The sequence below is a fragment of the Sprattus sprattus genome (genome assembly GCF_963457725.1).
Source record: "Sprattus sprattus genome assembly, chromosome: 15".
In the NCBI taxonomy this organism is placed as follows: Eukaryota; Metazoa; Chordata; class Actinopteri; order Clupeiformes; family Clupeidae; genus Sprattus; species Sprattus sprattus.
Window position 1 is genome coordinate 6,049,518 of NC_137913.1, and position 16,711 is coordinate 6,066,228.

Sequence of the window (16,711 nt, forward strand, 5' to 3'; positions counted from 1 at the left end):
AGCCACGACTCTGCATTTTTGACCATGCAGTGACACTGCATCTCTGACCCTCATGGTTGAATGGTAAGTAGCTAAATCCCATAGTTTTTATATAAATGTGTTCCAAAGTCTGAAAATCGACGTGTAACCTTAAGAATTGTCACTACCGAAACGCATGTTTTCTTCAATTAAGTAAACCTTTTTGGGTTTCATGGAAAATCTTATGTTTGTATGTGTGTTCACCTCTTCAAAGATGTGTTTGCATGTCGTGTGCTTGTTAGAATTCTTTATTTATGCTTAAAGTTAGCTAGAATTGTCACTACCGAAACAGTCACTACCGAAACACATGGTAGTGACCTGATGATTTCAGTAGTGACAAAATGAAATGGTAAGTAGTTCAATCCCATAATTTTTAAATAAATGTGTTGTGTGGACTAAAGGGCGGCCCAGAGCACCTTTTGGAAGATTTTGGGAGAGAAATGAACATCCATCCAACAGTGCAGTCACTACCGAAACACTGGATGTCACTACCGAAACAGTGCAGCACTACCGAAACACAGGATGTTTTGTAAAAAATTAAGTATATTGAGTAATCAAGTAAAATGTTATGATACTGATTGGATTAATGTATGTTCAATTTCATCAATCAACAACTCTGGAATCAATATGATCAGTATTTTGCATTTTACAAAGAAATATTGCACTTAGATTTTGATGAATTGTATAAATTGAACTTGAACATTTGGTAAAAAATTCATTTTTATGGATTTCATTTTGAAAACCTTCAAGAAATATTTGTAAAAATACTCTTCAGAGAAGGGAAGGAAACACAATCTGAACAGGTCAATAATAATACTTTTTTTACTATAGTAAATGTGATGTTTCGGTAGTGACAATTTTTGGAAGAGGAAAAACATTCCAACACATTCTGAAAATACAATATAAAAATTGACTGTTCTTTTACTAGATAAGTGTACTTTAGATATGGTACATTATACATATGGACAAAGTTTTGGGAATAAAACATACAAAAAATCTAAATATTTCTGACCTGTCTTTGCACCAATTCGGTAGAATGGCCCATATAGGATTTATATAGGATTTGCTGATGGAGAGTGTGAAGGTGTTGTAATCACAATTTTTTTCCAGTTTAGAATGTGAGAATTCTAGCATGTCGTAGGAAGTTAGAGCCAGCCAATCCAGTGAGAGGGTAACATAATCACAACTTAAAAAAAAAAAAAAATGTTTTTGATCAATATGGCGTGTCTGAAATGCATTAGAAAATCCCATCTACATTGTTGTGCTTCTGGGGAAGCGGAAAATGTCTCTGACCTACATGTGAAAGAAAAAGCCTCGTCTTGTAGAACACATTCTATTTGACGACACCAGTCAGGAAAGGTGCTTTCCCTCATCATCACCGTTGGTCCAGGCACTGTCATGGTTTGATTAGGGCGTCAAGTTCGATATTGAGTTGCAATGGAAAAACACAGCACACATCTGGACAGAGCCATTCCAACTGCCCTGGGGCCACTTTAGGATGTAATATGTGATCTCTCTGAGCCAGGACTTGTCCACCATAGACATGTATACATAGACCTCCCCATTGGCCTTTGGATCGCTTGGCAACGGGCTGAAGAGGTCAATACGTCTATGTATATACTGTATGTCTATGGTGTCCACACCCTTTGATGACTTCAACTGATGGTTTTTGAACGGTGATGTTGTCTTGAATAAAAATGCCCACAAGAATTATTCCTTCTTTTTAATGAAATATTGACAACACCACCCTTTTTGATGGAGGTATAATAGTTCCTGATTCTGAAAATGGTAAAACAACATTGAGCCACAGTTCCTACATATTTTAACACTCTATTTAGCATAGACAGCATGTTATTGATTTTTTCCCCCCAGGGCAAATACTGAGGCTATGATGTGCATGAAACGTCTTTGGTCCAATACATTCTGCTGGTCAGCAGGCTACAGACTGTGTCCCGTCCAAGTAAGCCAGAGCAGCTTGAACCGTATTAGGCTGTTGAACTCACACTGAAGTCTACGAAAGTGTAAGCAGCCCTTTGTTTCCCTGGACAGAATGCATTCTGTCACCTGTCAACTCACTGAATATTTGGACCAAAGTCCTTTCGTGTACATCATGCTTTCAGTGTGTATAGCCTATGGACATCATTCCTTTTGTACGAAGCAAAACACAGATGTCTATGTCCACGTGCAAGCAGCCTTTGCTTTTGTGGGCAGAATGTATCCTGCAACCTGCAGAAGAACAGAATGGATTGGACCAAAGACCTTTGTCTTCAAGTATGTATGTCATGGACAAAAGGCATTATGGTGATACATGGCACAAATAAATGCCTGCCGTAGCACTCAATACACTTTGTATATGAAATAGGGTCTGGAACATGTGAACACCCATCAATAGAGTAGGCCGATTCAGATGAAATAGGGGTGTACTATTAGCTCTTTTGGATGTGATGTTTGCACTCTATTCATGTGGAAATCATTCCAATGTGAGTTATACATTTTCTCCTCTCCTTTTTGTGTGTGTGTATGTGTGTGTGTGTGTGTGTGTGTGCGTCCCAAACCATACACATGAGTGGTCAATGAAAGCCATTTTATTTCTCTACACATATTTGTATACGAGAGTACATTTACACACACACCTTACAAACTCAAATGTGCATCTCTGAACTGTGTTTGCTATCATATAGAGAGAACATTTACACACACACACTTTACAAACTCTAATGTGCATCTCTGAACTGTCTGTGATTGCCATCCTACAGGTTCACAGAACAATAAGTGTCTCACAGATGAAGCCTTTTGTGGAACAGAGACACAGACTGCTTGCGGTACCCTCTTAGCATGCCCTACAGATAGTAAGGAACATTTTTTATTTACCTTGCCCGAGGCTCTTCAGAAAACAAAACCAATTCTCTTCAAAGCAGCAGACAATGACAACTCTCTGAGCAGGTAAACAAGTTAAACCCATATTTGGTTTTCATGAGACAATAAACACCAAACAAAACAATACTACAACATAATACAGATTCAATGTGTTCTTCACTATTCTGCAATGAAGTCCACAGCTTAGTTTAATGTTGTTGGGGTGGCCAAGGTAAGGTATCAGTGGCCCAACATTTCTGATGGGGCAATTTTGTATGACATCATGTCATTGTCACAAAAATAGAGCTAGCTGATTATCATATTATAATAAAAGCAACTTGCCTATATGCCCAGCCCAGGTAGGCATAGGCTATGAGCTGCACTTTGAGTGCCGGCAGGGAGCAGAAATCCTATTTTAATTACATTTCACATGCTTCAGTGCGACACAAAGCAGTTGCTTATAATATAGCAAAAAAAGTAAATAAAAATAAAAAGATTAGATAGACACATAGTTTAAATAACTTGAATGCTTTATCAAGCTTGTGGCACACACATACAACATGAAGCGAAAGGCACAACTGAAACAAATAACAGCAACAAATCATGCTGCTAAATGAACAAAACTTAAAAAGTTGTCTTATAAACAGACATTATTTCAGGCTGCACCTTGAAACACAGTAGCTAGTTCCAGTAGAAAACTAGCGATAGCTAACGAGCGGTAATGTTAGTGGAGTAGATCTGTCTGAGTACGATCTGTATGATTTATTTTTTCTTGGTTACGGGTTAGCTGCTAGGCAGATTTTGTGGGGCACATCTGAAATCTATTTTTCCACAAAGCACAGATGTATTGAGCTTTCTGCAATACAGCGCCATCTGGATCTAAGGTGCCCTATGTGCACCTTATGTATAAACGCTACTGCAAGGTATAGTATATGTATAAAAAGAAAAGGACCACCTATTTTTAGGAATCAGAGAGAGGTTACAGCCAAATGGATGGATTCTGCCACGTAATCAATATTACGGCCATTGATTGCGCTTATGTTCAGACACCCATTAGGCAATAGGTAGACATGTCTCCCTTTGCCCAGGAATTCCACTTGCTGACCTAGAAAAGAAGGCAAACACAGCAGTCACAGTTAGCCAGCTTTAATCTCTCCCTCTTATCATTCAATCAGCCTCTGTTGTACCCAGCGTGACTCATTTAGTCTGTGTGAATATTAAACCCACAGGACTAAGGAAGCTCCTAATGACGTTTCTGATTTGACGTGTGTGAATATTAAACCCACAGGTCTACACTCTTGAGGACGGAGGACACTTGTAATGTTGGTCCTGATTTACCGTGTGTGAATATTAAACCCACAGGTCTACACTCTCAGGGACTAGGGAAGCTTGTAATGACGTTTCTGATTTGACGTGTGTGAATATTAAACCCACAAGACTGCGGGAGCTTGTAATGATGGTTCTGATTTTGACGCCTGAGTGCAAGCCTGAGCCTCTCTGATTTCATGAACAATTTAAGGAGGACAAGTCAGAGTTTGTTCATAAAACATTAATGAGCGATGGAGCGGTGTTCATAAATGAGAAAAGGGAGGAAGATAGAAATGATAAAAGCAGCTCAGACAGGCATTTATGATGCTCTTTGCTCATAGACGACTGGACGACCTTGAAATATTCATCTGTGTTTTATATTCTCGTTTGTATGAGATGCATTCATTCAGAACAGCCTCCACAAATACCGTGAAAGGTTGCCGGTCTACTGATTTGAAACTTACCAGTGCCCACGAATACCCACGAATAACACAAAGTATGTCCTTCAGATTCCAATCATGCACTTGCAACAGAGTAATCAAAGACACTGATTTAGTATGTACTTACCACTCAGGCCAATGCAGCAGTACAGTCCTGTTTGTTTTGTCAGGTGATCCCACTGTCCTGGACATCCCAGAAGCCTCAGCTTCTCCCTGAGCTGCTCCCGGACCAGCATGCACCTCTCCACATGACCCCTCACACCTTCTTGCCTGAGGCGTTTGTGGTAGAAGCAAAAAAAACTCACTGAGAAGTTGGCAGTGTATAAAACACATTTGTGTTTTGAAAATATAATTTCACATATTAACATAATGTGTGTAAATAAAAGCAGATAGCCAAACGAAGGACATCTACATTTACATTTCTAAAAAATTATTTGAGTTGGTTTGCCGAGGGGTTGGAAAGTGGAAGTCTTTCCCAGAATAATAAATAATTGGCCATTTGTACATTATTGTGAATTATCATACATGAAGACTAAGAGCATTGGGGGGGGGGGGGGGGGGGGGTTATGTATGGTATGTGACTCACCATTCACCCACAAGGTGCATTGAGAGGGTGTATGACTCACCATTCAATAAGGTGTGCAGGGTTACTGAGGACCGTGGCGACCACACGGGCACCACCTGTCGGGGGAGAGGACCACAGTGTCTGGACCAACTTCTCCAACTGTGACTGGACTGCCAGCAGGAAGGAGTTGTGCTTCAGTACACACAGGAGGTGTCCCACCTGCTCCCCTGGAATGGGCAAAACTGCCGTGAGCAAAGGAAAGGTTTGCCACTTACTTATTTCTTTCATTTCTTTCAAATTTCATACCAGTTTCTTGATCCGTTCTTTTCACTGTTTGTACTGACAATAGATAACAGTTTTGTTTTGTTGAAGTTGTATATTATTTGCTGTTTCCTATTAACTGTTTGACTTCAATAACTGAGAAAAAAATGTAACCTGATATTAAGTTCATGAATAAACCTGGAAGTATAGGTTCCATGCGATCACTAGCTGTTCTAGCCCTGCTCATGATCACCAATGAATAGAAGGAACAACAGTAGCGCCTTCCAGTTCCTTCTCTCACCATACAAACCAAATGTGTGGCCGAAGGACTGGGCACACATCACCTCCAGACCTATAGACACACAATGACGGACGGGCCAAGCATCCTTCTCGAAGCTCTTGGAAAAGCCTTGTCCTGACATCAGGAAGAAAGGAAATAACCTACGCTTCTGTTTAAGGGAAAGATTTAAGGTAAAGAGGAAGTGTTTAAGTTTATAAAATTGCATCGTACAATTAAACATTTTGCAAAAGGTCAATTCATCTTCCGTGGAAAAGGACTCATTAAGTGATTGAGGTAGAACTGGCCTTGTACCATCATGACTTCTGCCACAAGTTTCCAGTCGTCCACAGAAAGGTCTGCTCCCGTGGGGTAGTGGCCAGAAGCCGACAGAACAACTACACTCTGCTCCGGAGCCTCTTCTAGATCCTTCAGCACGCTCTCCACACGTACCCCCAGACTCTTCGCATCCCAGTAGCGATAGTAGCAGACATCGCCCAGCCCAGCTGCCTCGAAGGTCCCTGCAAGTGAGTCTGAATGCAACAGAGACTATAACATCTTAGATGGTAGTCACAGAGAGAGGCACTCCGTACTTCTGTACTGTCTGGATGAATCAAAATGTCTAATGCATATTAAGTGTGGAAGGTCTCATCACAAACATGTAATTGAGAGAGCATTTGACTGGAAACACTCCAAATTCTACACACAGAAATGTTCTACTTCAGGGAGAAAAAAAGAAAAGAAAATGATGTTCCAGCCTTGCACAAAGTCATTATGTCTTTCTCATTAGGTCGTCCTCTTGTTTCCAGAATTTCTAATAGTGTTCTCTCATGTTTTACCTCTGCTCTATAAGGTAGAGGAAGACCTAATGACAACATTAGGTACAGGGACGTGCACAGGGAGGGTGCTAAGGTTGCTTGGGCAACTGCCCATTTGCCTTCTTCGACTGAAGTTGCCCCTCCGAAGAAATATATATATATAAATTCGCGATCAGATGAAGGGGGCGTGGCAGCCGCGGTTAGTGACAGTTTAAAATTATATTGTGAAAATTTGCGATTACATGACGGGGGCGTGGCAGCCGCGGTTAGTGACAGTTTAAAATATTGTGTTGCCCCTTTTTTCCAGGGCAGAGCAACTGCCCTTCAAACTTTCTGTGCACGTCCTTGATTAGGTACATCTGCAGAACCATTATTGAAATAATGACATCACCCTAACCTACAGTACCAGTCATAAGTTTGGACACACCTTTCATTTTTTGGAAAAGATTTTTTTTACTTTTAATATTTCCTTCATTGTAGATTAAAACTGAACACATTTAAACTACAAAATAACACATATGGAATGATGTACTAAACAAAAAAAGTGTTATCTACCATGTAGAAAATAATTAAAGTAAAGAAGAAACTTCTTTAAAAATATGAGAAGGTGTGTCCAAACTTTTGACTGGAACTGTATTTTCTCCGTCTAATAAAAAGCACAGTCAGTGTTCATGTTCTACCCACCATCACAGGGTGAAGGCAGCAGGACAGGTCCGCACCAGGAAGTGCTGTTGTTACACCAGCGCCTCAGCAGCTCCGCGCCCAGCCTCACAGCTCCCATGCAACCCACTGCTTGCGTCCCCACCACCTGCAACCAACCAGCTCCAGTAAGCCACAGCACTCCATGATCAAGGTCTTACTAGGGAAGATAATTTCGTCTCACACACACACTTTAGGAAGCAGTGAGTTCAGCCTCTGCACTTGACCTATCCTAAAGGATATATACGGTTTTTACACTTAGGTTTCTATACTTAGGAACAGCGAGCACACATGCACTAGGAGTCGGACCAGTGTGGTGGCGAGGATTAAATGCCTTGCTCAAGGGCACTTCAGCCATGGATGTAAAGGGAGGGGAGAGTGCTATGCACTTCCTCTAGGGGACAGAAGTGGCAACCTTTCAGTCCCAGACTCAGCTTCTAGCCTTTAGGTCAGAGCCAGTGCCCATTGCTTTAAAGCACTATGCCTAAAAGCTTTAACTCTTGAAATCAATTGCACAGAACATCAAAGTTATGGGATTTGATGACAAAATGGCTGTCCCCCTTACGGTAGCCGTTGCCTCGTGTGATATCTTATTCCCTTTTACGCAGGACATGTTTACATGTGCTAAATCTCCCCCTCGCCTGAATGTAGTGTGATTAAAGTGCCAGTGATGGTTTGTTTATTCCAAGCCCTTGGGTTTGGCGTGCTGACCTCATGGCCAATGCCTGTGCAAAAGACAAATTATTTTTGTGCTCTTTTCAAATAAACTATGAGCTCTTGTGTGGTATCTGTGTGTCCAGCTGGATAGCCCTGATTAAAGAGGTAGACCCCCTTGTGTGTTTTACAGGCCCGTTCAACAGCAAGCCTGTTTAAACACATGACAGCATCTGAGAGGTATTACTGATGTCTAGAACAACAAGTTGTCAGGTTACCCTGTTTTCCACTATGGCAGTGCTGTCTTTGCCCAGTGCAAGCTCCACCACTCTCTTGGTCAGCTCAGATAGACCAAGAGCGTAGGAGTACCCTGGGATGAGGGTAGGGTCTGATCGAATATGTTGCTTTATTTTCAATATGAGGGGGGGTACTGTGGTCTGGCCGTCTTCAGCAATGTACTCTGCAAGTTGTTGGGGAAAAGAGGGCAATTAGGCCATTCCATTTCATTTGTTATTGTATTTCTCCGGTCAGTATTCATATTTCTGTAAATCTGTTAAGGTTAAAACTAAAAGTCTTAAATATTCAAAAGGAATGCCCAGTTGTAAACCCTAGATTTCAAAGTGTAAAATTACATCGGCACGGATATACACGCGCCGTCGTGATCGAGTTGCTGAGCAAACTATTCAACTCACCACGTCCTGCGAGGTATACCTTCTCGGGTGTAGTATCTCTCCTGAAGTCGGTCAAGATCTTCGTCTCTTGTTTTGGAGGAGCGGTAGGTGTATCATTGAACACGGATATGGCCGACATTGTTATTTTTTGTCAGTAAACTCGCACTCAGCTCTTTTTCATCACCGCAGTCCAGGCTGATTACGTTTCATCATGCTCATCTTTCGTGTGTGTGTGTGTGTTTTTTTTTTTTTTTGCATCACGCACCAGCTCATTACTGTTGGTTTGTTGACAGTCTGTTGCCATGTTACCTGGTGTGACGACAAGCGTTTCTTGGAGACAGGTGCTCTGTCATCGCAAATAAAATATTTTTATAGAGGCATTTATCCACTTTGTGGTGAGATTATAATCTTGCCTCGATAAATACAAAGCCTTTGCTTGCCAAACAAATTATCTTGGCATCATATTTTAAGGGTGCCAAGTACTTCCTAAAAAACAGGTCCTCTCATCCCTCAAACCATGCCATGCAGGCAATGATTTGCACAAATTATATTATTGAAATCAAATTATAAAAAAGGTGGCCTACAAGATCCCACAAAATATTTCTTGAAAATCGCACTTTCTGTTAAACATTTTTTTTTTTTTTTTTTTTTTTTTTACAGTTTATTTAGTTCCAGTAATGAATATACAAATATTGCAAACATGGAGTACACATATATCTCAAATGGGAGACCCCTGTCTTCAGACATATAGCAGCTGGCTTTGAGAAATTAATACTTAAGGTCCACACAGCTTGTGATGGTATGAAGAAACCTTTAAGATTTTAGTCCAGACTGAAGTCCAGTGACTTCTCCTTGGTCACATTGAGGACGATTCTTCTTCTCCCAATCCAACTGCAAGACATTCAGATGAGTGGAGGTTCCAAGATTCATATTCTGAACATTTCACTCATGATCATACGTTCAATATGGTAAATCAGACAACTAAAATCATTTCAGTAGGCTTTGTCAGAAACCTAAGTCCTTGACTTACTTGTTACATGCTGACCCGCGATAAAGACGGGGCCTTGGCCCGAGGTAAGTTTGAAGGTGACTGGTGGTATGAGCTCAAATCCTTGGAAACTAACCTGAAAAAAAGGTTGATGATACCTGTGATGTCTTGACTATTGTGTACCTGCACCACTAGTTGGCGCTGTGCCGCCAATGATACAATGACTTGTACGTAGCTCACCCATTCAATTGATGCTTCAGTAAACCGTTACAGTTCAGCCATAAAGACGTGCCTGTTTGTCCTTCACATTAACAAGGTACTCTAAAGTGGAAACCACGAATACATAACAATACTGACGTGCTTTTTGACAGAAGCAGTGACATTTTAATTAGACACAGATATACTAGAAAAAAGATATAGGGACGATGTGAACTGCAAAGCTGTCACCAGAACCCCACGCATGGCCACACAAAAACTGGCCACTGTACCGCGTCCAAACTGTACAGGTATTCACGGTCAACTTTATTAAGACTAACAAGATGTCAGCACCTGGATATGCCAAGGAACGTATACTGTAGCTATAATACAAGTAAAGTAAAATGGTAATAAAATGAACTATCCACAATAGCATTACTGACAGGGAAATCTCAGACAAGAAGGTCTTGACCACTTCCAATATTGTCATTTAGGCAATGAGATCAACAGATATCGTTTGGTCACACAAAAAAAAGTTCTGTCTTATCTACCAAAACAATGCTAAAAGAAACCCCAGATGTTTATGAACATGTTTTGAAGCAGGTACATGCTACGTCACATACGGTCACACGTGACTCACCATAGGCATACTGTGCCGCAGGGTAGCAATGGGTACTCCCTTAACCTTTCCATCTCCATCACACACGGCAACCATGTGCATATCATCACTGGCATCACCACTCAGGCAGATCTGGGAGCAGTCAGAGGGGAGGAAATACAAATTCAGTTAGGTTTGTAAAACAAGTGTGTTCATATGACATGCCATTGGAATAAGTAAAACCTGATGTCTGTTCTGCATATACCCGGTTTACAGTCCTGGAGACTAAATTCAGGCTTCTGGAATGACATGCAACCAAATTATAAAACACCCCCACTCTAAACAAGTGCTAAGCTCAAGGGAGGCATGATATTTATCAATGTGTCACTGTAATTGATCTTCACAGGTTCCCTAAGATTTAAAGGGGTACTAATTTGGCATTCAATTCACTCGAAAGCACTCATGTAGCACTTGAGAAAGCATTGTCTGTAGCGCTCTCTGTGCTTGAATACCAGGCACTTTTTTTGAAAGCTCTGTTAACACAACAATAATAAATCTACAACGGTAAATCTCCACGATAGTAAACTCTTACCGTTTTGACAAAGAACTGACACTCCAGAGGGTATTCCACTTGAAACACTGCCGTTCTTTGAGTTGAATTCAGTTCGCAGCCTTGTTATACAGATGGTGCAGATAATAATGACGAAGAGAGAGAGAACACTAAGCAGGGATAGTACTTCACAAACACGTATGAGGGAGCAGTGTCCTTAAGAAGCTCAAGCTCACAAAATTGATGCAATGCGCTCACCCCAGGTTACATAAACGTTGTCTGAGATGGATGAAGAGTCGGACAGATTAAATGAAATTATGCTGTCATCGTCTGGGACCTCAATCATCGCCATCAACTTTAGGGAAACAGCACAACGGAAAACTTATGAGATAGACAGATGCCTACAAAGTTATGAGTGCGTGTGTTTGTGTTATTGTCACAATTAGTAGTAGCTATGTCTTCTTTGTTTAGAACCATCGGTATATTTGTGAAAGAGTAGTCAAGGAGTTATCACACTAGCCACTTAACAAACTACACTTCAGGCCTAATACAATCGGTGAATTGTGAAGTGCAGATAGTATATTTCTACTGAATAAAGTTTGTGTTCAGTTCTGATATGTATAAAGAGGTTATGTAGAGATGTAACGAAAACACGACTTTACATATCTTGGCTAAGTTACTTCTAGGCAAAATGTCATGGCATCGATTGTGCGAACTATGTGATGTCTGACATCTAAAATGATATAGTCCCCATGGTTGTATGAAACTAAGTAAAAGGGTAAGTGATAGGCCTACTTACTTATCCAACAGCTAAAGATTCGACGGCACGGTGGGAGTCCAGCGTGGTTGGTTGCGTCAATTGATCTGTGACCTACTGCTTGATTATTTGCAGGTGCTAACGAGCATTGTAATTCAACCCGACTCTTCAGCAATGTATTTATTTGTACACTAGGGGGCGCCATTCGACTGGAAGACTCGTGTTTGCGTTTTTGACGACTTGCAAGATGTTTTGAAAGTATTTGCGATAGATGATTTTAAACAGTTAGTCCCCGTCTTCAACCACTATCATTTTAATGGTGTTTCAGTTTTGAAGTTTTACATGTGATACCTCCGATATGTCAAGCAGCCTTCAATTCAGGCAATGACCTAGACGTGGAATGTTATCATAGAATTTAACTTTAGGGATACAGCTTTAGAACTACAGTTTTCATGAGGCCAGACATTTCCCAAATATTCAATTTTAAGCGGCTCAAGAACGTTGAGGTGAGGCATGGTCATACTTCATCAAGTTTGCTTTCTTGTCAAACAAGCCCGATAGTGGTTTATGAGGTGTATATTTTGTTTAGAGTGATTGTTCTGCCTGTCTCTCAATGTTAAAATGTTTTTATACAGTCATTTTAGGAAAAATAAAGAGGCTATTCTGAGGAATCTTGCCTCTGATTGTTTATGCAGGTCTGTCTCCCATTTAGTCGCATGGGTGTTGTCCTTACACACTTGGCTCCAGGGTTTTATTCTCAAATACTGTCTCCACTTGGGGATGACCACTGTTAACATTAACAATAAGTTGAGGTTTGTACCTGTAGATTTAAAATAACATGCCCCAACTCACTCGTCCACACACACACAAACACCTTCGCATTGCATTTAATCAGTGACAAATACCAAACCAACCCACAGCAACCCAGGATAATGTCAGTTTGGTGTCAGTGAAATGAAAGCTTGTTTTTTAGAATTATTATTATATATATATTTTTTAAATTGATTAATGTATAACTGGTGCCCCAGGGTGACAGCTTGGTGCAGAGCTTTTAAAGAAAAGAAAAATATTAACACTAATCCAAGTATTCTATTTTGGGGTATCACCACAACACAACACCACACACCACAACTTTTCTTTTAAAAATTAAATAAGAAAACTGACAGCTAAGCTGAACCACTGGGCGTTGTTCTCTTGTATGTTTTGCCATTCTGTTATTGAACGGTCTCACAACCTGCTCTCTCACATAGTTCTGGAGGGAGAGAGACCTCTGCCTGCCCTCCAGTTTATCTGATTGAAAAAACCCATCCAGCGAGCTGGGCAACGTTTCTTTATCTTGTTCTTACAAAGACTCTCCCCCAGTCCCATTCTCCAAGACACATCAACATGTGCCACCCATATCTGCTGTGCCCTTCTACCGTCTGCCAAACGAGAGCTGCCTACTTATCTATGAAAACCAGTACGAGACACTAGGCAAAGCAGCATGTTGAAATATGCCAGCATTCTCTCGAGGGCCTGGGTGCCTGGTCATGCATGTGGGTCCTCGACAGTGGGAATCAGAATCGGTGTCTTTTTGTTACGCTGAAGTTTGTGACACTTAAACTTATACATATAATACTACAATATGCACTACATGCATCAAATACTGTACATGAGTCCTATTTTCTCTCTTTTTCTCTCTGAGTCAGTGCCATGTTTATCTTGTTGTAATTTCCTTGAGCGAATAGTCTACAGTGGCCCACTGGGCTCAAATACACCGTCACCTTTTGTTCTTGCGGCTAAAACTGTGGGAGGTTATTCTCCACAGCAGATGGCAAAATATAATTACGGCGACTTTACAGTCCCCTGGCTTGTAAAAGGAGTAGAGAACAAGAATTACCTGATACTAATCAGGTTGTGCTCCCCTGGAGTTGGAGCAAGACTTGGCTAATTGTTTCCATGCACAGAGCAGGAGATAAGTGCGTTTTGCCAAACACACACACACACACACACACACACACACACACACACACACACACACACAGTCACACACACACAGTCACATGTGCGCGCGCACACACACACACACACACACACACACACACACACACACACACACACACACACACACACACACACACACAAACACACACACACACACCATTACCTCAGAGTCATTCTGCTCAGGACTCAGGTGTCTTTTTTCACACCTAGGCACTGGCCGCCACAAACTATGGTGAAAACGAGGCATAAAGCCATCTTATTTTACCATATAGGATATACAAATGGACACAAAACACACACAAACAAAATGAATGTTTGCTCAATACCACCCCTTACTCTCCTTGTCTCCTTGTCTCTCCTTGTCTCTGTCTACCATCTCATTGCACAATAATGACTGAATTGTTGAGGTAGATTCTTTAATATTTATTACTCTAGAGCATCTGCTATTTTTCCAATATACAAAATGGAACATCAACGGATATTCTTTAGTATTCTGCTCCATGCATCACGGAAATAGATAAGCAGTATGATTACTTGTCTGCAGGCTGAAGCTTTGGATGGTGCCGTCATAATACACATTACAGGCTTATCTGCTATCGTGTTTCACCGATTCGGTAACAATATTATATTACATGATTCCCCATTTCCCAGTTATTGCCTCAGCCAATTTTATAATGTATATGACTTCATGACAAATGTGCGGTCTGGACTGACTTTCTTTGGTGGAACGATTGAGTAGTTCCAAGTGCTTGGCGGTGGAAGGCTTCTCTCCTATACTTCCTCATCCCCTCAGGACACTCGGTGCTTGCCAGTATTGGTTGGTTTTGCTCTTAGAAGGCTACAAGAACACATTAGATAGTAATGGAGGTATATTTTGGATTGCTCATGTTCAGCCGTCTCTGCTGTAGATAATCCTTCGACCATATTTTCTTGGAACCTTTCGCTGTCACTGTTTTTGGGTGGTGTCCTTTTTTTTTTCATGTGACAATGTTTTGAATGATATATAAACACTGGCACAGCCCAATGTGGTTTGGATCTGATATGTACTGTATACTCTGCACATATTTACAAGTCCTCTACACCTTTTGCTGCAGTGAGCTGCCTGAATGCTAGTGTAGAGTAACAGAGGCAGCCTCGAATTACACAATGACCGAACACCAACTTCTATGACATAGGACATCACATGAAGATATTTTTAATCAAAAACAATGTTGTTCATGACATTCTTTACATCATTATATACAGATCAGGGAAGGTATGCCCAAAAATGGTAAAGAATGAAAGATGATACAAGGTAGTATACACACAAGCACGAGTAAGTTGTAAAAGGACAAAGAAAAATATTTGTAGCAGCAACATTAATTGTCAATCTCAACTGAGGAGGCTTTGAAGGTCTGATCTCTGCACACTGTGAAAAAAAAAGAATCAGGAATATTTTTGTCCATCACCCTGGTCTGTTCTTGCAAGAATCAGGCCAAGTAATATCAGGAATATTTTCAAATGTAAGTACTATAAATTAATATTTATTTGGACTTTCCTTTAAAGTCCTCTAAATGTTTACAGATATAATGCCTATCACAGTGTTTGGAAATGTTTTGTCAGTTTCTGGGTTAGTGTAGGAGTAGTTCAGTTCAGGTTCTCCATGAACTGCCTTTTTACAATTCATTTATATGATTAACCCATTCAAAATGTCAATACATGTAAATGTTCCTGTCGGTCTTGTGAACGTTTCAGCAAAAATCAGACAGTTCTCTCCCAATTCTCTGGTTTCAACTACTGTATATGTGTGACACTTACTATGAGATCGTATGGGATTTAGACACAGAAAGCAGAGCCAAAGCACTTAGCTTATACTTCGAAAAAGTAAAGTGTGTTACCAGCTGAACTAACTGCAGAAAAATAGAACTCTAACGCTGCAATACTCTTTTCAACATTCGCACATCCACAGATACGAAGGGGATATTTAATAAATAAAATAACTTAATACAACAACAGAAAATACAAAAACTAATTTGAGCTTCAACCACTTTACACATATACACTGTACCAGAGGAACATTCAAACATAGGTATTTAAACATCCATATCGGATTTGCTACAATCTACAGACATCCATTCTGGTGGCATGAAAGAGTACATTCTAACAGTTGTGTTCAGAGATTGGGAAGGGGGCGGTCTTGTCTTGACTCTAGGGGTTGGGATAACTTTAGTGGCCCAGGTATGCCGGGGGGGTGGGGGTGCTGGGGGGGGGGGGGGGGGGGGGTCTTGACTGTAGGGGTTGGGATGACTTTAGTGGCCCAGGTATGCCAAGGACACCACATGACGGCTCACTCCACTCTGTAGCTGCCAGATGCACAACGTTCATTCAGGCCTGACTTCCATACGAGGAGAGCAGCGGAGTCCACAATCCAGGTGACTTGTGGGGTTACTGCTCCCCTGATTTTCGGTGGCCATCTGGGTAACCCTTGACCTCTTGACCTCTCATTCATCAGGAGAACCAAGTCTGTTGGGTGGTGTTTTGTGTCTTTTGGTCCGGTTTGGACTAGTTTGTTTCGTCTTTCCGAGACGGCTTAGGATCAGTCTCGGGGCAGGCCGCAGCCAACCCTCACCTGGCGCCGCATGCGGCCCTGTCATTCCCAGAAGACATCAGAGTTTTTATCCAAGAGTTTGGGTGTCACCGTTGTCTCTCATCCATCTTTTTCCTGTAAAGTGAAACTGGAAACAGAAACAAATGCTTTACTCAACAATGCCATTTTAGTTCATTCATACTAGGTTCATCTGTATTATAATCATTAAAGTAAGATTTTCCTACATTGACAAACACAATTGTTGAAGTGCATTTAAAACCAACAATTGATTTCCACGCCACAATCAGTTTTACAATCATTTGATGTTTCTTTAGCCTTGGTATTGGTATGTGTTTTGAATCAAACCTTTGTAGACATAATGATTGCCACAGTGTTTTCTTGGACAGGTGCATTTGAAATCATTTGAAATTCTGTTTATGGAAAATACATGCAGTATGCAAGCCAACTTTTCAGGCACCATAGAAGCTGTTTCACTAATGGAAGGCT

At 40.9% G+C, this 16,711-nt stretch overlaps 1 protein-coding gene across 1 annotated transcript; it reads right to left on the reverse strand.

The window, feature by feature from the left end:
- Positions 1-3,842: 3,842 nt before the first annotated feature.
- LOC308376221 (aspartate aminotransferase, cytoplasmic-like) lies at positions 3,843-16,258 on the reverse strand (the record flags this gene model as incomplete). The annotated part of the gene is made up of 10 exons (XM_080852517.1): positions 3,843-3,979; positions 4,750-4,892; positions 5,249-5,414; positions 5,750-5,897; positions 6,041-6,258; positions 7,228-7,351; positions 8,175-8,356; positions 9,598-9,691; positions 10,391-10,501; positions 16,247-16,258. The coding sequence occupies 10 exons, from the start codon at positions 16,256-16,258 to the stop codon at positions 3,843-3,845; spliced, it is 1,335 nt and encodes a 444-aa protein (XP_080708643.1).
- Positions 16,259-16,711: the final 453 nt, after the last annotated feature.